Source organism: Malus domestica, chromosome 10 (assembly GCF_042453785.1).
Source record: "Malus domestica chromosome 10, GDT2T_hap1".
Classification (NCBI taxonomy): Eukaryota; Viridiplantae; Streptophyta; class Magnoliopsida; order Rosales; family Rosaceae; genus Malus; species Malus domestica.
In genome coordinates, this window is record NC_091670.1 from 20,553,431 (window position 1) to 20,580,615 (window position 27,185).

The following is a 27,185-nucleotide window of genomic DNA, read 5'->3' on the forward strand; positions in this document are numbered from 1 at the left end:
TTTTTTAAATTAGAGGTGTTAAAATTACCTGTAGTTAAGGCTTAAGCAAAAAACAGCAAATTTTGTTTTGTAAAATTACGTTACTGCTCTTAACTTTTTTGTTTTGATAGAAATCTAAATAGTTTTTTCACCTTCTTTTGGTTGACAAAGAAGGTTCTATTAATATGTAGTTTAGACATAGATTCAAGTTAAATGTAATGTAACTGGCAATTAGTTGCAAGCGTAACTTAAATGACAATGACATTATCATAATTTGAAAAAGATTAAATTGGTGAATCTTCGAGAATATTTTTGCATCTCCTCTCTAATTTAACTAGTTTTTTTTTTTGGGAATAAATTTATACCTTTGATGAACTATAAAAAAAAGTAGAACCCTATTGAATGAATTGCCTTTATTTCAAATAAATGAAAAAAAAATTGATGTTTTAGTATATACTAGAAATTATGCTCACACGTTGCTACGGATTATGACACACCCCGACCTGAAAAGGTCGAAGCATGCTGGCCGTCACCATGAAGTGACGTAACCATAAGGGTAAGTGATGCAAAAAGTGAATAAAATTAAAACTAATTAGAACTAAGCAGTGAAAGAGTGCGCAATTCGTGGGTTGAACCCACTACAATTATTCAAAGCGTAATAGACAGTGAGACTACGAAAGAGTAGTCAAAGCAACCAAAGTACACTTATTACATAATAGTGATAAGTTTGTACGTCTAAACAGAAGGAAATGTCGGAACTGCTATGATTCCTTAAGTGCCACAGAAAGTACAGCTATCTAGGTCCTGGAGGGGTGAAAAACAAAGTTGAGTGAGTCAGCAAAACAATGCTTATAAGAAAACCTTTATCTTTGAATATACTAACCCATCGCCGTAAAACAAGTATAGTTTCCTCAAAACATACTACGTAAGTATGAAATGCAATATATCAGCTATATAACCAGAAATATGCCAAGTAAATGATGTATCATATGCCACAATAATAATCATGTGATAATCAATATAACTAAGTGCTCATCCATCTAAGCTGACACACAAGTTGGAACAGATAGTTTCTAATACGAACAGGACTGGGTGTAATCAATATGCTCTAATACTACGATCACGTAAAGACTAGTGCAAAAGCACATCACATACAAGTCGGATCGCCTAATGCAATCTACCTGACAAGACTGGCACCTAAACTTGGATCGAATGTGAGCGAACGGTGCGGATGTGAACATACACGTGAATGACTAGCCCTGGCCCTAGGGCGAGTACTAACACCGAGTGCAGCAAGATGAGCATGTACACAAGTATGTATGAATGCCATGACAGTAATATCACAACCAGATAGCATCATTTATCACAATTTATATCACAATAATGATACTAGGCAATATAGGCGTAAAAGTGAAGTAAATACACATTTATGGAAACTATAAATATATATAGGTATAAAACAACTGCCCACTCACAAGTACGTCGCTGGGTCGTAGCCCCCGAGCCTAGCTTGGCCTCGAAAATCCTTGGAATAAGTTTCCCCTATATGTGAAATAACTAAATAACATTAATTAAAGTACATAACGGAAACCTAAATAAAACCCCCATAATTTGCTCAAACCTAGAGTATAAATATATGAAATCGATCTACTCGACGACACAAACACACATGTGTCAACCACTCGTCGGCCGGAGGCCGGACAAGCCTTCCAAAGTGGCTGTCCACGTGCGCCCACTTGCCTCCGCAAGTACATTGTACTCGTCTTCTTCGCGAAAATCTGCAGTTTTGCAGATTTTTGGGCCAACTTCCAGAACCCTTAACGAGCTCGATTCTCAACCAAATTCACTTCTACAAAAGCTAAATTAAAGCTAGGAATATGATCTACCGATCCCAATTTACAAAAAGTTCGAATATAGGTTGTGTTGTTCAGAAATTTGGTCTGAAAGTGGCCAAACGACCATGGTTGAAATTTTCCAGAAAACTAAAATTTTGTTCCCAACTTCCAGAGTTGATTTCTAACTCGTTACTTAACCAAACTCAGTGATTCAAAAGCCATTTTGAAGTTAGGAATGTAAAAGTTTGTACCTAGTAGAAGTCCAATTGTGGTCGAGGTTGACCAGAAAAATGGTATGAAAGTGACCAAATGGCCACGGTTCTTGAGTGAAAAATGGCAGGTTCTCCTTTTTCTCGAGTTTCTGGGTAAAACCACATGTTTAAAACACAAACAAAGGATCAACAACAACCCATAGAAGTGAAATGAAGGTTCTAAGGGTTTCTCAATGTCACGCCCCGAACCCGGGGTCGGTAGTAAAAATTTGAACCCGAATCCAAAACGCGAACTAAAAACTAAATAATTAAAGTAAAACTGAAATAACAGAGTGAAAAATAAAATTCCTCTTATTTAAAATAACTCAATAATTCATTACAAGGCTAAAATAAAGAAATACATAATTCTATCCTCACACTTAATCCGATCTCATCCCGTCTACCCTCTTAGATTGTTTAGTTCGTGAACCTGCATAACAATAGAGGGGTGAGCTTCAACAGCTTAGTAGGGACATAACCTTATCACAGTAAATTGACAATATTAAATTACGTGTCATAAAATCATGTAATCAAGTACCAAACCATTATCATCAACAATTCATTAGTGCAATTCAATACTCTTCATCTCTACCCGTTAATTCATATAATAAAACACGCGGACCTACACGTCCCATACCGTGCATTTTACCTTTGCAGTGGTGGTTCGAATGTTCTATTATACAAATTAACCCCCAGTAACTCAATCATCCCAATTTCCCCTTTTGTTAGTCATCTTGCCAAAACCCTTCGTCGCCAATCCCGAATTACCCTCAAAGAAACTGTGCACTGTGGGCTCGCCTAAGACTTGGTACCTACTAAGAGTTTGGCTCAACTACACAAAAGATCCTTTCCAACAACCCTCATTTCCAGTTCCTTTCTCAACCCCGAACTTCCAACTATTCTCATACATGAGTAATGCACAAATAATCTCATTTCATCATTCACATGTACCACAACATATTCTCAGCGAATAGCATTTCACCAATAATTCCATAACCAACAAGTAAACATGCAAGAGCAGTATTTGTCCACTTAGTAAACCAGATCACATTAATCAACCAACAAGATCAATATCAATAACAATATAATGCTTCACTAAATTTAATAAAGCCAATCTCCGTAAAGGTCTGCCGTATTTCCCTTACCTGGATTCCAAAGCATTGCTCTGAGATATTAACACAAGAATCCACCACCTTGATAAAGTCCTATTCACATGTATAAGCAAATCACTAAATGCACAACTACAACTCTAATCCTATTTGAATAATTACTTGTGACTACTAATTCAACACAAATAGATTCAAATACTTTTAAGAAATAAATAAGATGTGTTTGTATAGTTGATAAAGGATCAGTACATCAAAATACTGCTTTATCCGAATTAAATATATGTAGCTAATATAATCATTCCAACTCTAAACATAAGGTGGTTTATTAATATAGTAGACATATAGCTTGAAAACGTGAACCATAAGTTTGGTTCTAACTCCAATACATACATGCACATATAGTCTTTGTGATGAAAACATGGATAATGGAATGTGTATATTAGTAATTGCAACTTCAACCAGATGCTTTACTTGAAGGATGCATAGATAGTGTAGATATAAAATCAGTTGTAAATATATTATCCTTTAAAATCAAAACATGCTTTCTTTTGAAATTACTCAATTCATAAACTGATGAGCTGATGCCATATTTATACAACTGTTTGCACAACAGCTCCTCTAATAAAATATGCAGTAGAAATGGTATCCATATAAGCCTAACAGTCTTTTGCATTCAACCAACAACTTTTATATAAAGCAAATTAAAGAAAGCATATGCATAAAACTAGCCCTAATTATTAGTAGTTATATATAAGGGATAAATTTACTCCACTGCAACAATCCATCATATCATACAAAATCCATGTTATGATCAGGACTAGTGAACAAAGCACACACTGAATCACAACATAAGAAGAGACCAACCACAACTTTGGTAAATTGGTAGTTAATCGAATTCGAATTGAACATCATACCTATTTCAGACATCAAATACTCCTTCAGTAAAGTAGCATACGAGAACAAGCAGTGGCTTACTGATTATACAAAACCTCCCTCTCTTGCATTTTCATCTGTTTCCCTAAGAGTTGCCTTCTCAATACCATAGCCTCATAAACAACTTAACAGTTTGTATTTTCCAGCAAATTAATCTCTCCCTATGTGCCTCTACATCTTTATCTGTAAACGTTCCCTCTTTTATCCAGTTATCACTTCTCTCTCGCTCTCGCAGACCGCACCGCTCTACAACCCTGGGTTTCTACTTATAGTCTTACAAAGTCGGCAGATTCTTAGATAGGAATGAACTAAAAGCCCTTTAATTGGCTATGGTTTTTGGTCCAATTAGAATAGAACAAAACATGCAGCTTAATAAAATAATGTAAAAGAAAAGAAAATGAATAATATGAATACCGTAATGGTGTACTGAACTTATTTGGTTCAAAATAATCGTAAATTAGAGTATAGAAAAATGAAATAAAGGAATTAAAGATTAATTAAGAAGTAATACAAAACTTTCTGAAATTAATAAGTATATACAACACATAATTATATATAATTATTTTTGAAAATACAGGTCCTCACACTCAAGGCTTACCTAAGTCATGCATGGCCTGGAAATTGATATGTCGAACTCGCCGAGTCGACCTTCCGAGTTGGTGAGTCAAAACTTGTCTACATCAGATTTCAAGGACATGGTTGTGATCGTGGGACTGAGATGATCACAATGGTGTAGTTGGTTTGTCACGTTTGTAAGTTTTGGTGTGTTTTGTGGTTGTTGCAGAGAGGAAGAAGAAGAAGAAATGTGGCGTGGGAGAGGGAGAAGAGAAAGAGAGATGCTTTTTCTGATTGAGGGAACAGAAAACAAAAAAGAGATGGGATAGGTGACAGTGAATAATGAAGGGGGAAGTGCACGGGATGGGTTTAAAATGAATCCAAGGATAGGTTTTTAGATTTCCTATAGTAAAAGGAAATCGAAATCTATCCGAAGTAGATATTTTTACACTTTAAAATTTACGCCTACTCGTACTAGCGTGTACAATTTAAATGCGATAGCGAGAAATAAAAAGGAAAGTGATAAGAATAAGTCCACATCACTTGCCGATAAGGGCATAGTCGTCAATACATATACTTGAGAAAGTACATAGGAAAAGTAGGGACGGGTCGTCACAGATTATAAATTATATGGAAGATTATGTTTGTAAGATATGAAAGATTGTGTGGTAGAAGATTAATACTAGTTATATTCAAAACGTTGAAAAAAATGTACATATAAAATATTTAATCAATATAGCCCACACCTTCTACACTCTAAACCAACCAAAATCCAACACAACACCAAGTTATGCTTGCAGCCTCTATTAATTAACAACCTTTTGGGCAAAAAAAGTCCACCCCAATTGAGATTAAAGCACACCTAATCGAAAACTTTGATTATAAACATCCATCAAATGATTTTACATAAGTCCCTAAACTTGTAAAACATGTTTTTATGCAAACAGAACAACGAAAAGTAGAAAAACTTAGAACCAAGTGGTTTTCTTAAAGCAAGAAATTGGAGCTAACACAAACAAAATGTATCAAATTAACAATACGCAATCAATTAACAACTTCATAATAAAAATAGCTAAAGGGTCAGACCCAAATGAGATTAAAATTAAGAATTCACAAAACCAATTGAAAATCTAATTTCGAAATTCCAAGCACCCACCAAATGATTTTGGTTAAAGTTCTAAACTCAATACATGTTAGTCATTCATAAGAATGAAAGTAAAGTATGAAAATTTTAAAACAAAGGTTGAATCCTGTTCTCTGTCAAATTACGTTTTGAGCTTGGTTGCTTTCAGTTTCACACTATGCTTAGATTTGGTCTTCATTGTGAGTAGACCTTCCAACCTAACATCCATTCACATATACCCCATCTACACATGATTCGATATTATATTATATATTATATCCTAATCTTAGTATTAATTTAGTGGTTATTTTATGAGAATTTTGATACTTTGATTTATATTTATAATGTAGGACATTCAACTTCCTCTTGAGCAAAAAGTAATCAAACAGACAATATTGGAGTGATTCCAATTAGAGGATGTTTGTGAGTCTTTCAAGATAATTGTATCATAGTTTCAAAATTTTCTACCAAATGGTTATTTTCTGGTGATGAAATAAAGACGCAGTGCGCAGTGCTGTCAAAGTGACATTTTGAGCTTATTTGGGCTTTTTGGCATCCAAGATGATGTCTTTTGGGTTTAAGACCTTCTGAAACTATGTTCGAAATATCTTAAGTTTTAATTTTAGTCATTTTGGGCCTGTTTTGGAGCCCTGAATATCCAGAAAGGTGGAATTCTTTGTGACTAGGCAGATTTCCCAAAGTTAAAATAGGAATGTATTTCCTAATTATCTTATTCTATTATGTTTCCTAATTTTTAGAACACATTTTCTAGTAAGGATTTTAATTTCTAGTAATATAAATAAGGCTTTTTAGCCACTAGGAGGGAGGGAGAATAACACATAAATTTTGGAGAACTTTGCTAGGTTTTGACGATTAGATTTATATTTCAAGGTGCTTTCTATCTTTTTTTTTTTAATAATATTTTGTTTTATGATTGTTCGTAACTAATTTCCTTTTGCTAGGGCGAGGCCATAAGTCTTAGCAAGAATATGTAGTTTATTTTCAATTTACTTATGATGTTATGCATGCAAGTTTTGAATTATTAATCATCGGTTTAAACTATCTACTTGTCTTAATGCTTTATCCCCATTAGAATATCTAGAAAAGTATGCAATTTTGGTTGGAGGTTGGTCATTGAAATTGACGAAAGCTTCTTGTGGTTAATATGTGTAAGTTCACTTTGGATGAATATCACGCCTTAAGGGTTGCATGGTTTTTCAAAAGGTTTCACAAAACTTAATAAGTCACGCATGTTTAGATTTGATATGAATACCACAGACGGATTGCATGTTTGATATATGCTTTATGTTAGGGGTCCAAGTAAGCATACTTTAGGAAAACCCAACCTTCAGAATATGCATGTGTAAGTCATAAGTAATTGGAAGAACTATGTATGATTGTTAAGATGAAGGTGGAACCCTAGTGCTTTCACAATTTAATTTTCAAAAACCGTTTTCTTTTAGTTTATTTTATTTTGTCTATTCATTTAATTATTTCTATTAAATTCGTTTTTAATATCTTAAGTTACAAAATCAACTTTTTTTCCAAACTTTGTTTTAAATAATTAATTAAGATTTGATTTGGCATAAAATTAGTCATTCAATCCTTGTGGAGAATGACATTGCTAGAGCTGTTATACTACTATTACCTTGTACTTTTGCAAGTATTTTAAGTATTTTTATTCCTACTTTTGCAGGTGGTAAAAATCTTATCACTACACCAACACAAATCTAAAATTATATATATATATATATGTTGTCTAAATGTAAATCAATTCTTAGCTAATAATAACATGTTCAAATCCTTATTTCCTCGTATGATTATGTAGCTAATAATAACATGTTCAACTCCTTATTTCCTCGTATGGTTTTGTAGTAATAGGATTAGGCAAATCATTAGCTAACTAACATGTTTAAACGCCCACAACTTTTCCATAAACAATGTGAATGCAAAAAATATATTCTGGATATGATTAATTATCAATTTTATAGAGTATAATTTATTTCTTAACTTTTTTTGTTTTTGTTCCAAAAAATAGTGCGGTATGTTGCATTGCCTTGCAAGACAAAAATCGACTTGCCTTAATGGCTCACCTGTGAAACATTGGATATGTTCCAATTGTTGTTAGAACTATTACATTATAAATTATAATGTCCAAGTTAGGGGTCATGTCAAACATGATTAGTACAAATCATTTTAGGATGATCTTGCTAAATGAGAACAAAAGTTAAAGTAGTCTAATTAGAATGAAAAAAATTACGTTTCATTATCTATTCTAAAGTTGGAGGGGAATTTGCATGTTCACAACTACAGTAAAAACAAGGCCCTCGACTTCTCTTAATGACACCGGTGAATGATGCGGAGATTGAACATGGTTTATCCAAATGTATCCTACAAAATCACCAAGTCCGGATGGCTTCACTACTGTTTTTTTTTTTCTTTTCAAAATCATTGGGAGATAGTTGGAGTGGATGTCATGGGTATGGTAAAGTGCTTTTTTCATTCTCAACGCATGCTAAAGGAATTGAATCATAAGAATATTGTACTCATTCCTAAAGTTGATTGTCCTACAATGATTTCTCAATTTAGACCAATTTCCATATGTAATGTGGCTTATAAGATTATCTTGAAGGTGATTACGAATAGATTAAAGAGAGTTCTTCTGAAGGTGATTAGCAAAAACCAGTCTGCGTTTGTCATGGGTAGACAAATTTCGAATAATATTTTGGTTGTACATGAGCTATTACATACGATGAAACATGTGGAGATGAAGAAGGAACTCTTAATATGGCGAAGGCCTATGACCGAGTGGAATGGTCTTTTCTTTAAGGCAATGATGTGTAAGTTGAGATTTGATGAAGTCTTTTGTAATTGGGTGATGGAATGTGTGATGACGGTTACGTACAGTGTGATGTTAAATGGTGAGGCTACTGGTTTTATAACACCAAGTCGAGGACTTGAGCAAGGGGACCCTCTCTCCCCATTCCTTTTCCGCATTTGTTCCGAAGGTTTTTCATCACTTATACGAAGGGAGGAGCGGGATGGTAGGTTGTGGGGACTCCAAGTGTCAGCCAATGATGAACCTTTGTCCCATGTTTTCTTTGCAGACGACTCCGTTTTCTTTTGTCAAGCAACAGAATCTGAGACAGTGTGTGTAAACAATTTACTCCGGCGTTATGCTAAGGGATCTGGGCAATCCATAAAATTGGACGAGTTCTGTCCATTTCAGTTCTAATTTACTCCGGCGCAAGTCACAACGGGCGGCGGTGATGTGCATTAGACTTTAGGAGGGTGAAGCAAATCTTTCTTTAGCCGGAAAAATACTTATTAAAAGTGTAGCCTCATCTTTACCAAATTATACAATGTCATGTTTCCAACTTCCGATAAAGTTGGCAAAGGAAATTAAGCAGGTGATTGAAGGGTTCTGGTGGAGGGACCAAAAAACAAATGAAGGAGTGCATTGGATGGTGTGGAACAAGGTGTCAAATGGAAAATCAAAAGGAGGGCTCGGGTTTAAGAAAATTATTTCATTCAACCTCGCTATGCTTGCTAAACTCATGATTGCTCAAGACTTAAATCGTAATTGAGAGCTTGGTCGCAAGGGGGTGGGTGAATCAAGTGTTGAGGCATTTTATTTGGTGTTGCTGTAAAAATATTCTTGTGAGAACCAATCTCTAGCGGCGTGGGGTTCGATTGGAGACGTACAATGCGGTGTTGTATTGGATTTGCACGATTTTTTTGGTTTGGGACACAAATTCAACTTGATTCGAATTTGGTTCAAGCCTGAAAGCGATGATTTTTTCAAGTGTTGGTAGTGGCTTTGCCAACGATATGAGAGTGCAAATGAGATGGGAAAGATTATGAGATGGGTGGTTTGTGGAGCGAGGATTTAATTTGGTTCAATTGGAAACGGACTCCAGAAGCCTTGTGGAAATGCTTAATGGGATCACGCCTCCTGATGGTGTTCTTGGAGGTATTCGCTTTGATATACAATGTATCCAACAACAACTGAGGTACGTAGAGCTTATTTTTGCTCCTATTACATAATGTATGTAATAGGGCATCGTATCTAGTGGCTTCTTTTGTTTCTAGAATGGGTGGTCTGTATATTTGGAATAGTTTTGAACAAGATTGGTTGTTTAATACTCTGATTTTCGATGTAAACGTTGCTATTCAGATTTAATATCATTTCACCTTTGACAAAAAAATAAAAAGTAATGAAGTAATATTTTAACAATGTAAAATTAAATAAATAAATAAAAGCAAATCCTTAACTAAAATTAGTTGAATGAGAGCCAAAGTTCAAATCCTTAACTATATCCTAGTTTTATCTCTACCACAACTATATTCCTAGAGGAGGCCATAGTATCATTAACATGTAGACCTAAACTTAGATGAAGAATCATAGTTGAACCCTTTGTAATCATAACTGAAACCGTTTGTATATATATATCTTCTTTTAATTAAATTAATTTTATGCATTTAAAATTTACGAGTTATTTAATTGCGTGCTGCTAAACCTAACCCCATTATCTTATTTCTTCACCCACGTTATAATCTCGCTCACCATAAAAGGTTAAAAAAGTAAAATATTATTATCCCACCCCTTATTATTCCTAAAATAACCATTAGTATATATCTAAATTCTTTTTTAATATGTTTTTCTAAGTGAAGGAAAAAGTTGAGTGGATGTGGGCTGAATTTAGTAGTGTGACAACCCGTCCCAAATTTTATTATTTTATAAATCCTAGAAGGTCAAATTTATGAGAATACCCTAGAGGCGAGGGTATTGATTTTCGTTGGTCGTTAGTTCATGACGCGTATGAACTATTACCTTACTATATTCCAAAAGTATGTTGGTAAGGATTGTTATTTATTATTTCATTCATTTCATATTATTATTATTATTATATTTATTATTAAGGGTTTTTGGAAAAGGAATGGGGGTCTACGGTGAGGAAGAAAGAAGAGAGAATTGGAGAGAATTGGAGGAGCTGGGACTAATCAGGGGAGGAGAGAGGAAGCAGGAGGACGAATCAGGGAAGAAAGAAAGCAGGGAAAGAAGGGAGAGAGGGCGCACGGTATCAGATTCCCGACCCGTTTTGGTTCAACCTAACTGGCGGCACTCCATGCTTCCTGACGCCATTCATGGCATTTCACGGCAAATTGAGCCAAATCACCACCTGGAAACAACTTTCTAGCCTTCCCTCTACTAATTTCATCCCAAAATTCACGCAATTTGGCCTTGGATTCGCAAGAAATGCACCGATGGGTGGTTTGTGTCTTCGATTTCCCCAATTTTGAAACGATTCCATCCAATTAATACCACCATTAGACTCTCTTTAAGGTATGGAACAAAGCCCATTCATTGGTTGGGACGTTGGAGTTGATTTGAAAACGAATCAAGAACCACCCACATCTAGGGTTTCGGTGGGTTTTTACGAAATTGGGGCTTTTCCAGTCCAAATTGACATTGGTTACATGTATGAAAGTTGCTCTACTCTTTGAGATTTTCATTTCTGTAATTTTTGAGAATTTTTAGAAATAGTTGGATTTTACGGCGAGTTGGGGTGGCTGACCACCACCGGCAGCGCGTGGTCAGTGGGCCACCAATGCTATTTTTAGGCTATATTAAATGTCTTGAATTCCATTTTGATATTGGACTGACGTAGGTTGATCATTGGAACCTAAATTCTCTACGATACGTTACTAGGTATTTATATGAATCAACGATCCGACCGTTGGATCGTCACCAAACTTTGTTACATTGTAGTACGTAATATTTGAAGAATGTAGGAACTTATGGATTGGGAATCCGATCAACAAATCTTTCTGAATTGGATTTGTAAGTTAATAAAATAAAATGTTAACCGCCACTTGGTTTTGGGCAACTGGTGAAGATCCGACCGTTGGATCGAAATGAAATTTTAGTATATTATTCTAGAAGTATAATGTGGATCTTTGGAAGTTACGGATTAGAAATCTGATATGCGGATCTTCCGGATCGAGTTAAACAAGGTTGTAGACCCTACCGTCGATCAAAAGATCGACGGTTGACTTATGGTCAATGAGTCTCAAACTATTTTGGGATGTCCTTGAGAATGTGCCTTATGTGAATTACGTATTCTATCAATAACAGTTCTGAGATGTGATTCGATAATTGGTTACATGCACTAATCGTTCGAGATGCCTCGATGTGCATTCTAGAGAATCATACCGTGGGCTCCAGGTGAGTGGATCTTTTTATTTTTATTTTTTTATCGTATATATATATATATATATATATATAATTGATAGTTCCACAAACACTTCTAAATTGATTTATGCATGTTACCTGCACATAATTATTGTGAACTACAAATGGCTTGATCCCTATTTAGGGTACGTAGATAGTCTAACGAGACGTTAGATGCAGCCATATAATAAATGAGATTAAATAATTGAGACAATAGCATCGTTTGGGGAATTGAGCAATGTGAGGGACATTGGTGAAAACTGTGCGTTTTAACCTTATGTTTTGGTGATTAATAGTTAGTACGCCATATTATATAATTGGAAATACTAGGAAATGTTTTAATTTTAGATTTCATCATGGCATATTCATATGTATATTCCTTGTACATAATTATTGTGAACGCTCTGAAGTGCAAAGGGGAACGCATGACACACAGGTAAGTTCAGGTAAGTATACGGTATTAGTTGAACTGATGGGGTTATGGTATGACTACATTTATGTTTTAAACAACTCCGACACTGTCGTACAAGATGCAATAGTAGGCAACTCCGGCATTGTCGTACATGTTGCTTATGAATCGTACATTTTGTATTAGATTTATTTAAAGCTCATAAACCTGCACCTCGGTGTTAGTGCTTCCGCCCGTGGCCAGGGTACAGTCCTTCACGTAATGTTCACCTGCCGCACCATACGCTCACCTTGAATTCAAGGTAGGTGCACATGCTTGTCGTATAGACCACTATAGGTGGTTCCGACTCGTAGGTGACTCTTCACGTGATTGTAGCACTTGAGCGTATTCATTTACACCAGTCCTGTCGTACAGACCACTACAGTGGTTCTGACTCGTGTGCAGATGTAGTGTCGTATAGGTCACTAGAGGTGACTCAGGCTAGATTGAGCTATGAGCTATAGACTTAGCCGTACAGGCCACAAGAGGTGGATTCGGCTGACATATCATTTGCATATGTGATGAGATACGAATATGTCGTATAGGTCACTATAGGTGACTTCGACGTATATGCTAGCAATGATTAATGAGATATATGAGGATATATGGATAAGTTGTATAGGTTACTAGAGGTGACTTTGACTGATGAGCTAGCATATGTGATGAGCTAGCATATGTGATGAATATGTGATGAGCTAGCATATGTGATGAATATGTGATAAACTAGCATTTGTGATGAAATATGTGATGAACTAGTATATGTGATGAGATACGGGTAAGTTGTACCTAGCATATGTGATGAGCTAGCATATGTGATGAGCTAACACATGTGATGAATATGTGATGAGCTAGCATCTGTGATGAAATATGTGATGAACTAGTATATGTGATGAGATACGGGTAAGTCGTACCTAGCATATGTGATGAATATGTGATGAGCTAGCATATGTGATGAATATGTGATGTGCTAGCATATGTGATGAATATGTGATAAGCTAGCATCTGTGATGAAATATGTGATGAACTAGTATATGTGATGAGATACGGGTAAGTCGTACAGGTCACCATAGGTGACTCCGACTTGCGTACTAATATGAGTTATTAATCACATGATTATTTGACATTGCTGACGAGATGCTGTATTGTGGTATATTTATGATATTTTTTGGAAATTATACATGTGTTGTAGCGAGGGATTATAATGTTTTATATGGGTTCTATTAAAATTTTATTTACAGGACCATTTACCTTTGTCTTGTCTTCACCCTCTAGGTCTTATTAGTTGAGCTTTCTTATCGTTGAAGATTCGTGGCGATTCTTAGTATTGGAGATTATTTCGAGGGTATGATTCTTAATTCACTATTCTGTACTTACTTATGCTCTAACGTCACGTGTGAAGAGGGTTCATTCCTGCTCACCAATGCACTCTGGTATTTAGACACTCTTAGGTTTAAATTTATTCACATTTTTTCACATCATCACACTTTATGGCTTCGTTACTTTCCAAGTGTCAGCCAGCACACCTCGATTCAAAATTCTAGTGGACATTCTGGGTCGGAGTGTATCAAGTAGCACCTTTATTTTTGCTTTGTTCTTAGATGTCATTTCACAAGAAGGTAAAATAGTTATTAAAATTTTAAATAAAAAGTGAATCAGGAGATAAAACACTGTGGTGGGTTTTTATCAACACACTTTTAATTTCGCACATAAGAACATTAAGAAAGAAGAAAAAAAAATTGTAAATTCAATTGGCTGGTTAGGTCCAACAAGCCTATTGGGTCTTACGAAGAAGCCCATATTCCGAGGCCTTTCTTTTTACTCTCAATCGTTAAACGCTCCTCCCCAAAGTCTCATTCTTCTCTATCCACATCCGCCATCCGCCATGTCCCTCCTCCGCAGAACCTTCCCTCTCCTCCCCCTCCGCCCCAAACACCTCCCTCTCCTATCCCACTCCTTCCTTTTCCTCAAACCATCGTTCCCTAAACCCCTTCCCAAACACACCTCCATCTTCTCTTCCTCCGCTTCCGCTTCCACTTCCACTTCCACTTCCACACCCATTCCCAATCCCACCTACAATCCCCCAATTTCCCCAACCCAACTCCAATGGGTCACCAGAACCGCCTCCTGCGGCGACCTATCCACCGCCGACGTCGGCAAAAGGGTCACTCTCTGCGGGTGGGTCGCCCTCCACCGTGTCCACGGCGGCCTCACCTTTCTCAACCTCCGTGACCACACCGGTTCCGTCCAGGTCACCACTCTCCCCGACACTTTCCCCGACGCTCATTCCGCCGTTAACGACCTGAGGCTCGAGTACGTCGTAGCCATTGAAGGACTCGTCCGGTCTAGACCGGCCGACTCCATCAACAAGAAGATGAAAACCGGGTTAATTGAGGTTGCGGCGGAGAGCGTTCAAGTGTTGAATGCCGTTAGAACAAAGCTGCCATTTTTGGTCACTACTGCTGATGATGCTAAGGATTCTGCAAAGGAGGAGATACGGTTAAGGTAACAAATCTCACTCACACTTTCTATTGTTTGTCTTTTGATTGAAAGGACTTGAATTAAATCTATTCAGATACGTGGTGTTAGGTACCGGTGCCTTGATTTACGCAGGCAGCAAATGCATTCGAACATAATGTTGCGGCATAAAGTTGTGAAATTGATTCGAAGACATCTAGAGGATGCACATGGTTTTGTGGAGGTACATTCCGATACTCGTTGTTTAGTTTTTTTTTGAATTTTCAGAAAGAAAGATAGAAATGGTTTAAGTTTTATTTGGATTCTGATTTCTGCTCATGGTTATAAGGTAGATTGAGACTCCAATACTCTCTAGGTCTACACCCGAAGGTGCTCGAGATTATTTAGTGCCCTCGAGAGTTCAGGTACTTTGCAGTTATTCACCTTACTTTCATTTAAAGTTTTGATGTCTGGAGTACCATACACTTCTAAAGAAAGCTGTTGCGTTTCCCGCCCCTCTTCTCCCCAACAAAAACAAACACATACACACATGCTACACGGGATATATGCACTCGTTGATTCCATTTATCTTGGCTTGGAGGTCTTATTTCTCTATGTTTAATTTGAAGCCAGGAACATTTTATGCTTTGCCTCAAAGTCCGCAACTGTTCAAGCAAATGTTGATGGTTTCTGGTTTTGATAAGTATTATCAAATAGCAAGGTAAATTTTGTGCAAGATATTTATGCAGACTTTTAACCATAATCGGGATGGTCCAACCTTCTGTTTGTTTCCTGCAGGTGCTTTCGAGATGAAGATCTAAGAGCTGATAGACAACCTGAGTTCACACAGCTTGATATGGAGCTTGCTTTCACTCCTTTGGAGGAGATGCTGAAGCTTAATGAAGATTTGATTAGAAAGGTCAGTTTTTGCTTCCTATTGATTAAAGAGAGAGGTAAAGGGTGAGAGAGCTCTACAGATTTGAAATATGACTCTCCCCCTGTCCAATTTGGAACCCTGGAAATTTTAAACTACTTTCAAGTGCCCTACAAATGATTTTGTTAAACGCCTCCACGACTCGAGTGACAAAAAAATTAAACCTTTGCAGGACCTAGATAACCGAAAATGGTAAAGGTGAAAAGGAATCATCGTAATTGAGGCAGGACAAATTGTATAGGAACCAAGGGCAGCCAGTAGTAGCATGGAAGTTGAAGACTGAATCCACTTTCTCCACATGTATTTTACCCCCATTTAGGATATAAATAAAAAGCCTCAAGTTTAACATTCACAAGCCTTTTCAATGTCTAGTTTGCATATTAAACCATTTTTCCCCTTGTAGAGTCATTTAGATAAATGTTTATCAAGGCCTGATGATTTAATTAGTTATTATAATTTTCTCATTGCTGTTTGTGAGTATCATAATTATGTAGCATTTGCGTTTTCTAATATTCCTCGGCCTCATTCTATGATTCAAACTTACAAATGAAACTGGCCAAGTTCATTGTAACCATAAGTATGTACTTGAGTTGTTTCACCAAGTAACCCTTGAAAGCTTACTGACTTTGGTGGATTTTTGACATTTTCCCCACAATTAAGGGCTTTAATGCATCATTTTTTTCATGTAAGATTATCTTACATATTTTGTTTGTGCAGATTTATGTTATGTTTTACATCTCTTGTACATCCATCTGCACTTTACTGGTAATTAGAAATCTATCTGTACTTTTTGCAGGTTTTTCTAGAGATCAAAGGCGTAAATCTCCCAAACCCTTTTCCTAGGCTTACGTATGCTGAAGCAATGAGTCGATATGGTTCGGACAGGCCAGATATTAGATTTGAACTAGAGTTAAAAGATGTAATCATCTTTCCCTTGTCTTACATTTTTAGCATTTAATGTATTCTATTTTGCAGATAGCAGATTACTTATAGGCATCCCTGGATGCAGTTGACAGCTTCTTTAAGTTTAAATTGGATATGGTTCAATATATGATGTTTACATCTTTATAAATTTTTTTTTGTGTCAACTTCAAAAGATTTATCTGGTATAGCTTACTTCTAATGATTCTTCCTTCTCCCAAGCACCCTGATAGAATATATGATAGACATTTAATATCCCAATAAAACATGAAAGACTTCTTTTCTTCTTCATATTTCTAAATAATCTGTAGTCTAGTCTTCCGATCCTCTACTTGCTACATTATAAAATTCTACAAGGACCCTTTGAATGTCAAGACACACTTCCATATCACAGCTTCCGTAATTGCCTGCATCATTTCAATGTACATTACATGTTATACCTAATCAACAATTTTCTTTTTTGTAAATCTTTTTTACAGTATCTTTACATAAAATTTAATTTGGCTTCTTGTTAAAATGAGGTTTTTTATTTTTTATTTTTTTATTTTTTATATTTGAATTTCAGGTATCTGATATTTTCTCAGATTCCCCGTTCCGGGTTTTTGCTGATACTTTGAAAAGTGGGGGAGTTATCAAAGTTTTATGCATACCTTCAGGTGGTAAAAGATATTCAAACACGGCGCTAAAGAAGGGCGATGTTTACAATGAAGCAATCAAATCTGGAGCAAAGGGTTTGCCTTTCCTGAAGGTCTTGAATGATGGTAAAAAGAGTAATTTTATTCTTTACCTATGATGGTTAACATATATTTCTATTTTAGTATCTCACTATTGGCAGTTTCTATATTTTTCTCTTAGGCGGAATGGAGGGAATTCCTGCATTGGTATCTAGTTTGGACCCAACAAAGACACAGCAGTTTCTGAGTCGTTGCTCTGCCAGACCAGGTGATCTTATCTTGTTTGCAGTGGGTCATCATACATCGGTTAATAAAACTCTAGATCGACTACGGCTCTTTATGGCACATGAACTTGGTTTGGTTGATGATGTAAGTTTTACCATTTACAGTATAAGGTCAATATGATCTTAGTTCTTCTCATTTTCTGACTCTTCTTCCTGTGGATTTTATGACTGATATCTAGTCGAGGCATTCAATTCTATGGGTGACTGATTTCCCAATGTTTGAATGGAATGATTCTGAGCAAAGGCTTGAGGTCTGTTTCTTGTTTGTTTTTGTCTCTTGCAGTTTATATTGATCTAAGTGTTATATGTTTCACTTAATGAAAAATATGTCAACAAAGGGAACTTATTTTATGCATGAGACATTAATCCCTGCATGTCAAGATACCCTTAGCATCTAAAGTCGATGAAAGAAATTGATTGAAGACGAAAACAATTAATCGGAATTATGTGTTCAGTATTGTAATTGAATTTGAAGACAGGATTAGTGGGCAAGTGTTGGTGAACCTCTTAGTAAGTCGTAATTCTTTATTGCATCACTTCTTTTCAGTCCTTGCACCACCCTTTCACTGCCCCGAATCCTGAAGACATACAAGATCTGTCTTCTGCTCGTGCTTTAGCTTATGACATGGTTTACAATGGAGTTGAGGTATAAACTCTTTTGTTATTTTTCTACTCCAGCAACTTTATGTTTAATGCATTTGATAATGCTCTCTCCTTGAAAATAAATTGATGCACTGTTTCCTATGGTGACAACAGATTGGTGGGGGAAGTTTGAGAATTTATAAACGTGATGTACAGCAAAAGGTTTTGGAGATTGTTGGCATCTCCCCTGAAGAGGTACACCTAATTTAGATAGTATTTAGGCTTGTGGACATATAACTAGCCAGTAATATTTTACCTTGTTCTCTCAATTATGTGGCTGCATTATATTTTTCCTGCAGGCTGAAACGAAGTTTGGCTATCTTCTTGAGGCATTAGACATGGGTGCCCCTCCACATGGTATTGAATTCTATACATAGGGCATGGCTGTTTAACAGCCTAATTACTTTGCTTAAATAGGAGTAATATCTGTACGTCACTGACTAAATCTTCCGAATGGTTACTAATTGAGTATATGTTCAATTTTCTGGTACAGGGGGAATTGCATATGGTTTGGACAGATTGGTTATGTTGTTAGCAGGTGCTAATTCCATTAGGGACGTCATAGCTTTCCCAAAGACAACCACCGCACAGTGTGCTCTCACTCGAACACCATCTCCAGTGGATCCCCAGCAGCTAAAGGACCTATCATACCGGACTCAGTAGTACGATCTTCGATCAACTTATCCATTTCAGAGAGATATAGCGACCCCTATTTTGTTCCATAATGTCTATTATTTTTATCTGTTTCATAAACCCTACGATACCATCGTCTCATTCCTGACCCATAGTTGAACAAAGAAAGTAGATTGATGTGGTTCGTCTTCACAGCTTCTGCATTGTACTGTATGCTCTATATTTCTCTATTTTCTTCGAAGTGAAATTGTAATGAAATTAGGTGGAGATCTTGTTCATTGAATTTTTGAGTTCGGTTTCATTTGGTTTGATTTTCTGTCTCTTTTTTTGTCAAAGCAGAAAATCAAACCAAATTTACTATTCGGTTTCAAATTTTTTTTTCCTTTTCTTTTTAATCTACAAATTGAAAAGGAAATTGGAGAGGAAATGAAGAAAAAAATTTAGAGTACAAGGCTTCCAACATATTTGGGCCTAAGGTTAAGCCTAACTTGGGATTGAAATTAGTCCAATAAGTGATTTGGAATCGTGCTTGGAAAATGAACACCCAACATAAATGAGGCATCTATATCAAAATGCCTATTAGGGCTACCAAAACAAATTGAAAATAGAGTTGCAATTCAAGTTAGAAATACGAATTTGTGTTAGGGCTAGGGTATGATGGGGTTGAAACCGCGGAGGCACAGATATCGCAACCTACCAGCAAAGCAATCAAACTCAAACAAAAGGCCTGGAAAGCAACACGAAAAGATCCCAGAAATTGCTTCCCGCTAATATGCTGTCCGCTTTAGCTTTCTTACCAACGAATGGCAAAGTAGTACTGTTCTGCCTTGAATTCGTTCCCCGTTATGGATTTTGAGGAGAATGAGCCACGGGATGGCCACGACTACCATAAAAACTTCATCAACATAGAAAATTCTTGGGAAGTTGTATATTGCAATGTCAAATTGTTCACCTTAAAAACTATTAAGTACTTGTTTAGTACTGAGATGCTTTTATAAAAGGTGGGTATAAAAAAAAGTTGAGCTCAAAAATGTGTTTGGTAAACATTTAAAAACAACTTATTTTCACAGTTTTCGATGAAAAAGCTGAAAACGTGAAGCAAAAAAAATGAGCTTATTCTCACAGCACAGCATAAGCAGTTTTTTTTCAAAGCACAGTAATACCAAACCAACCCTAAGCCTACGTGGTAGGCATGCCGAGTCACTAAGAGCTAACTACGTTCTTATTGTGGTTAATGCATGCGTGCCAACTCACTGCTGTGGTGAATTGGGCGAGTGAGATGAATGTGGTGGTGATGTTGAATCAAGCTGCTGACTTCTAGACCGAGCAATTACCGTCGAGGAAGAAACACCCTCGGTTTAGGGTTCTACTAACCTGAAGACAAGGTTGCTACCTCGCTGCGAAGTTCAATAAATGATTCAGCTTTTGTTTTGCCGAACAAGGGGTAACCTGAGAATACCTCACTTCGCCGAAGGTGATGAGATGACCTCTTGAGACGAAATAGTAGATAATTCCTCATCTATCGAGACTTGGGTAGATAACCAACAAGGATATGAGAGTGCTGTTTAACAAAACTGAAAGTCTCTTAAGCAAGGTAGGTTTTATGGTCCAATGTTGTTTAACCAAATTGAAGGTGTAGCCGGTTGTGGCACATTGATGTTTAACCAAACCGAATATCTGCCAATGGGAAGTGTTAGTGATCAGTTAGTGTTTTTCTCAGGGTGTGAGATAATTTTGCGTAGAGCGTTAATTTGTGTGTTGAGTTGAAGATCCTTTTCTTGTTACACTATGCCTTGCATTTATAAGGACTAAATCCTTGAAGTCTTATGTCTGTTTGAACTGACGCACCTTTATTAAAGGACTTATTTGCCAATTTTATCATGATAAAGCTGACACACATGCCCATCACCTTGAGATACCATTCTTCCATCAAATACCATTTTTCTTTTCAAATTATATATACTAAAACTCAATTGAGGCAGACACTATTCATTAATAGTGAAAGGGCGGAAATGCCCTTGGTTTCTTCTATTCTTGTTGTGTTGTTTCCTATTTGTCTACAGTGAAATGTCGAGTATGCCCATGCTGGCCAGGTGTTTGCGAGTGCCCGAATTGCCTTTGCGTTCTTTTTGGTTTATGTTTGTTTTTTCTCATTGCTACAATGAAAAGGTCAGAATTGTCCATGCCATGTGTCGATCATCGTGGATTGCTCCTTTGGGGGTGTGTTTTTTCACTTTTCTTTCTATTTCTTATTTCTATAAGTCATTGTCTTTCACTCTCAAGCTTTGCTTTTTGTTCGTTCAAAAAAATTTGCTTCGGTTTATGGTGAATTTGTGTTTTGTCGTTCTCAACTGTTGTCTTCTACAGTTCGTAACTTTTTCCTTCCTCGGAGAACCTTGCATTTTGTGAGATTTTTCTTCTTTAAATTTTTATATTGGTTTTGAAAAAAAAAATTATTCTGTTGTATTTACAAATATTTAAGCTTGGTTCAACTAGATTTTAGGGTTTTAAACTGTTGAGAGAGTCAGAAATGTGGAAAGAGAGGTCTGGGTGTGTGATTTGTTGAAGCAGAGGTTGGAGAAATGGAGAAATGGGATATAAAGAGTGTGGTTACAGACGAACGTTTTAGACAGAAAGTTTGGTTCTTGGTGTTTAAAGGGTTTTCCTTTTAGCAATCTCATTCTTTTAATCAATTATGGTTTTAAATAAACTGTTATATGTCTATAGTTTTGAGAGTGTAGTTGTTTTCATAAAAGACCATTGACACTGATTAATAAATCAATTTTCTATTTATGGTTAAACTTTTGTATAATGTTATTGTGTGTGTGAAACCTTGTCCCTAATTTGTTGTATTTTCATATTGTTGGACATATGAAATTACCATTTTGCCCTTGAGTTGACTTTCGTTGACCGTCTCTTCGAAACACGCATTTCTAATTTTATTAATTTATTCTTATCGTACTCATAGAAATGAACGCGTAGGCGCGAACAGATTCGTATTATGCGTTGTTAAATTGCGAACCAAGGGGACCCACATGGGATTCTTGTCCCCTTATCTCTTTCCTTGTCTGGATTACCCCCCATTTTTCAGATTTTCTTATCTCTTTCTCTCCCCTCATTTTCTCTCATTCCCTTTTAACTTTCCCCGAGCTCTCTCTTCTCTGCAAACTCTCACTCTTCTTTCCGAGCTTCACAACAACAACCACAGCCCTCACCAATAGGCCATGGTGACCTCGAAACCTTAAGAAAACACCTTGGAACCCCAATAGTGATGAGGTCACTGTTCATGATCTCCCCCGACGAGTTTCGACGATTTTTGAGATTTTTCCGATGTTGGTAAGATCCTTGAAACCTTCGAGGTGTTTTTTAAGGTTAGATCGAGGATTGTTGTAAGTTGTTTAAGATTGTTGGACGCAGAAATAGCTCGAAGTGAGCTTTCCCCAGACTTCGACAAGAACTCGTGCATTCCAGGCTGTTTTTTGGCCAACTCTGGCCATGACACACCTCGAAATTGTTACGAACTTCTTCCTCTCATCCTAAGATTCATTTCTATAGCTTGTATGTTGAAAATGGTGAAGAAATGAGCTTGAACGGAGCTTTAGAAAGTTTGCCCAGTTTCCGACCAACTTACGGCCTGAAACCGGGTTGACTCGACTTGCTACCCTTAAACCGGATCCAAACCCATCTATGTAACCCGGCTTAACGCAGAACCTTTGCCCCATTAATCTAAGCCCAAACCCAAACCCAGATCCGACCCGACCCAATTGATTCCCAGATTCCAGTCAGCGCGTGGGTCTGGGCGTTGGCGCTTGCTATAACCAGCGCGTGAAGCACACGCGCTTCTGCTGGAGGTACTGTGCTCCACTATTGTCCACGGCTATGCCGACGACTTTTCAGGCTAACTTTCCAGTGACCCAACTCGGAGCCTGGCAGCCCGTGCGGAGGCGTGTGGGCTTCTGGGTCGCCGCCCCATGGCGACGCATGGAGGTACCCGAGGTTCCCCTTTAGGTTTTGCAACGTCCTGAATCCATTTATGACGTCCGTTTTCCCAAATTCAATCGTTTTAGTATAGTTTTATTAATTGGTCCCTTTATGTGCTTAAGTGCGTTTGTTAGTGGTGTTTCTGTCCACTGTAGTTCGCACGGCTCTTCGACGACAGAGTATCTATGAGTAGACCCATTCCAAAATGCATGATTTTATTATTAGAAATGCATACATGAAAAACATGATTTTATGACTATGTTTTATGAAACGTTTATGGGTAAATTGAATTTACGCTTTATGAGATATCATACTATATTGAATTTATGTTTTCTGAGATATTTATGAACATGGATTTATGATATGATGTTTTAGCTATTGAGCTCCGATGAGATATATTTTGGAAATATTATGTTCATGATTTTCTGTGCTTACTTAGTGGTCATTCATACCATGTGCCTACAGGCGAATGATATTTATAAATGGCTTCGGCCGGGCGATGTAGTGCCTTATAGTGGAAGAGATTTATATATGGCTTTGGCCGGGTGATGTAGTGCCTTTGGGTGGAAGATATTTATATTTGTCTTCAGCCGGGTGATGTAGTGCCTTCGGGTGAAATATATTTATATATGGCTTCGGTCAAGAGATGTAGTGCTTACCGGCGATTGTGATACCATTACTAAGCACACTATATGATATATGTTTTACGACAGTTTTATGGCATGCTAGGGTTTTCGGAAAACCTATTACTTATTATGCTATATGAGTTTTCATAAATTGGGGGTTAGTACATTGATGAATAACTGTTTTAGTATTACTTATATATACACTTGGTCCACTCATGTTTTGTTTTGTGCCCCCTCAGGACCTAAGAACTAGGCATACGATTCGAGCTACAAGGCATTCCCATATCAGTGAACTTATGTCTTCCTCTCCGCGTTGGACATCTCTTGTAGCAGCACCTTCTATTATAACTTTTGCTTGTATTCTGAATTAGTAGTATGCTCTGAACATGTCATGCATTATCACTATTATTTTGTTGGCAGTTGATTATTATTATATTATTTTGTAGGGTTTGTATTTGAATATTACATTGCGTAGTTACGTGAGAAATTTTTATGCATGTTTCACATGTTCTCGGCATATGTATTCATGAAATGGCTTACGTCACCCTCAGGTGTCGGCCAGCAAGTGTCCATCCTGTAGTCCTTCGGACACCGAGATCGGGGCATGTCAGATTAGTATAAGAGCATACTTAGGACTTCATTCTTCCACTTGGTAATCATAATCTTTCCTGTAGCTACAATCTTTTGTTCTTCTAAATCTTATTTGCCTCTTATCAAAATTATGGATCCTACTAGTAGGAATGTGCCTTGTTGGCCTTGTTCTGGATTGATGGGTGGAATCTAGCAGTTAACCTCAGCTCTACGACATGCTTTCCCTAGGAATAGTGGGCAAAGTTGTACTTACATAGAGATTGCTTGGAGTCATGGTGTTACTGACCTTAATGTAGTTGGAGCATGTGAGAAGGCAGATGATTCGCTAGAGAAGATGGAGGACACTCTGGAGGGTATGAATTGCCCAGCGGCTGAGTGAGCGAAGACCGCTGGTTACTTTCTCCAGGGTAATGCAAGATTTTGGTGGAAGTTAGTGAATGACTCTCGCCCACGTAACTCTATGATGACTTAGGTTGGGTTCATGAGACTTTTTAGCAAACACTTTTTAAGCCCCGAGTATAAGGTGAGGAAGAGACAGGAATTCCTAAATTTTCACCAGGGAAACTTGACTATTACAGAGTTTGATAACACATTTCGACGGTTGGCGAGACACCATTTCTCGGTCTATGGGAACCCTTAGGAGATGTTGGTATAGCTGGAGATTGCTCTAAACGATGATATATGCGAGCTTTTGGCATCACAGACTTATGCATCTTACAAGGAGATGATTAAGGCGTCTTTGAGAGTCGAGCAGTTGCGATGGAACAGACTTAATTCGGACCAGCACTGAAACCAGAACCAGCCTCGGAATCAGAATCAGTGGGGTCATGGCTTCTTATCCCGGGGTATGAGGGAGTCTTCCAATTCTTCTTCTTCCTTCGGCCCTAGACACTCTCAGTCGTTCAAACAATGTGGTCAAGGTTCAGGATCTTCCAGTGAGGGCTCAGGCAATGAGATAATAAAGCAGTCTTTTATCCATTTTAATCTAGCAGTCGCGGATTGTGTGCGTTGTGGTAGGCGTCATCGGGGTGAATGCATTGCAAATGCTGGCCCATGTTTCAAATGTGGTGGCACATGACTTTTCTGAGCGCCCATCAGAGAATTATGCTTCTGGTTCAGGTTACGGTGAGGGTAATAATCTGAGTACTCAAAGTTATGGTGGGAGTAGTAATCCGAGTACTCAGGTTTTAGCTCAGAGACAACCATAGTATTCTGGTGCAGCTTCAGGCAGTCATGCTCAGGGGAACCGAGCAGGCAGCAATAGCTAGGGTGCTAGGACTTATGGAGCCTATGACGAGGGTTCTGGATGTCAGTCCCATAGACGTATCAATGCCATGACTCAGTGGGAGACAGAGCAGAATCCCAGAGTTATCACTGGTACATTACTTGTTTTTGGTAATTGAGCTCATGTTCTGATTGATCCGGGTGCGATTTATTCATTCATATCTCCATAATTTGCACGGGTTGTGAACCCGGAACCTACATCACTCGGATTTGATATGTTCATACAATTGCCGCTGGAGATTTATTTTGTGCATAGTGGGAGTTTAGGGGTTGCCTGGTTATAGTTGAAGGGGAACTCATAGAGGCCAATTTGATTCCCTTCAAACTTGTGGAATTCGATATCATTATGGGAATGGATTGGCTATCTAAGCACAATGCTTATTTCGAATGTAGAAAGAAAATGGTGACATTTGATCGGCCTGGACGACTAGTGATCACGTTTCAGGGTGAGCGATGGATCTTTCAAAATAATATTATTTTCGCCATCCGGATGACGAAGTTATTACAGAAGGGTTGTGTGGGATTCTTAGCTCACGTGGTTATGCAGGGTGAACCTTCTCTGTATGCTGGAGATGTGCCAGTGGTGAATGAATTCACCGATGTATTTCCTGAGGATTTTCCGGGGTTATCATATACAAGGAAAGTTGAATTCACCATTGACTTTCTTCCAGGTACCAACTCTATTTCCCTGGCACCATACGGAATGGCACCAGTTAAGTTGAGGGAGTTGAAGATTCAACTTTAGGAGCTCATGGATAACGGCTATATCCAACCCAACATGTCTCCCTAGGGCACTCATGTACTATTTGTGAGAAAGAAGGATGGGTCGATAAGACTCTGCATCTACTACAGGTAACTTAATCGAGTGACAGTGAAGAACCGTTATCCCTTGCCTCAGATTGATGACTTGTTTGATTAACTGAAGGGTGCTCAGGTATTCTTTAAGATCGATCTTCGTTTAGGTTACCATCAACTGCTGATCTGGGACGAAGATGTACCGAAGACTACTTTTCGCACTAGGTATATACACTATGAATTCCATGTCATGCCTTTTGGGTTAATGAATGCATCTGTAGCTTTCATGGATTTGATGAATAGAGTTTTCAGACAGTATCTTGATCGATTTATGATTGTATTTATTGATGACATCTTGATCTACTCCAAGCGTAATGCTGAGCACATGAAACATTTGAGATTGGTGTCGGAGAGGTTGAGGAAGCATCAACTGTATGCGAGGTTTACTAAGTGTTAGTTTTGGTTGGACCATATTAGTTTCCTCGGGCATGTGGTTTTTGCTGAGGGAATTTATGTGGACCTTTAGAAGATTTATGCAGTGTTTATGTGGGAATAACCGAGGAATGTTTCTGAAGTAAGGAGTTTTTTAGGGCTGGTTGGTTATTACTGACGTTTTGTGCAGGACTTCTCGATGATCACCTTGCCTCTTACTAAATTGACCTGGAAAAGGGTCAAATTCGATTGGGATGAAAATTGTGAATGAAGTTTTCAGGAGCTTAAACATTGTCTTACTCATGCCCCCGTATTTGCTATTTCAGACAGTGGCGGGGAGTTTGAAATCTATAGTGATGCATCATTGTCGAGATTGGGTTGTGTTCTGGTGCAGCATGGGAAAGTCATCGCCTATGCTTCTAGACAACTCAAAATCCATGAAAGAAATTACCCCATTCATGATCTG

At 37.5% G+C, this 27,185-nt stretch overlaps 1 protein-coding gene and 1 long non-coding RNA gene across 3 annotated transcripts; one reads left to right on the forward strand and one right to left on the reverse strand.

Annotated features, from left to right (window-relative positions):
- Positions 1 to 593: 593 nt before the first annotated feature.
- Positions 594 to 4,347, reverse strand: LOC108169363 (uncharacterized). Of its 2 annotated transcripts, XR_011572544.1 has the most exons (6): positions 4,089 to 4,230; positions 3,211 to 3,270; positions 2,444 to 2,495; positions 2,066 to 2,175; positions 1,455 to 1,521; positions 594 to 783 (listed from the first exon to the last, which is right to left on the reverse strand). It is a non-coding gene; the product is annotated as an uncharacterized lncRNA (long non-coding RNA). The 2 variants fall into 2 exon arrangements; XR_003776704.2 differs by lacking the exons at positions 594 to 783; positions 1,455 to 1,521; positions 2,066 to 2,175 and having other exon boundaries at positions 2,360 to 2,495; positions 4,089 to 4,347.
- Positions 4,348 to 14,303: 9,956 nt separating this feature from the next.
- On the forward strand, positions 14,304 to 19,293 carry LOC114827609 (aspartate--tRNA ligase, chloroplastic/mitochondrial). The gene is made up of 13 exons (XM_029109704.2): positions 14,304 to 14,970; positions 15,055 to 15,166; positions 15,276 to 15,347; positions 15,552 to 15,643; positions 15,721 to 15,841; positions 16,653 to 16,775; positions 17,343 to 17,538; positions 17,633 to 17,820; positions 17,915 to 17,986; positions 18,283 to 18,381; positions 18,492 to 18,572; positions 18,677 to 18,734; positions 18,871 to 19,293. Exons 1-13 carry the CDS (start codon positions 14,351 to 14,353, stop codon positions 19,038 to 19,040), a joined length of 2,004 nt encoding a protein of 667 aa, XP_028965537.1. The 5' UTR covers positions 14,304 to 14,350; the 3' UTR covers positions 19,041 to 19,293.
- Positions 19,294 to 27,185: the final 7,892 nt, after the last annotated feature.

What these genes read in the sequence shown, in the direction of transcription:
- LOC114827609 (XM_029109704.2), top strand. Translation starts at nt 14,351, where the DNA reads ATGTCCCTCCTCCGCAGAACCTTCCCTCTCCTCCCCCTCCGCCCCAAA. An exon ending in TAGTGCCCTCGAGAGTTCAG is followed by an intron (nt 15,348 to 15,551) that starts GTACTTTGCAGT and finishes TTTAATTTGAAG; the next exon opens with CCAGGAACATTTTATGCTTT. An exon ending in CATGGGTGCCCCTCCACATG is followed by an intron (nt 18,735 to 18,870) that starts GTATTGAATTCT and finishes TTTCTGGTACAG; the next exon opens with GGGGAATTGCATATGGTTTG.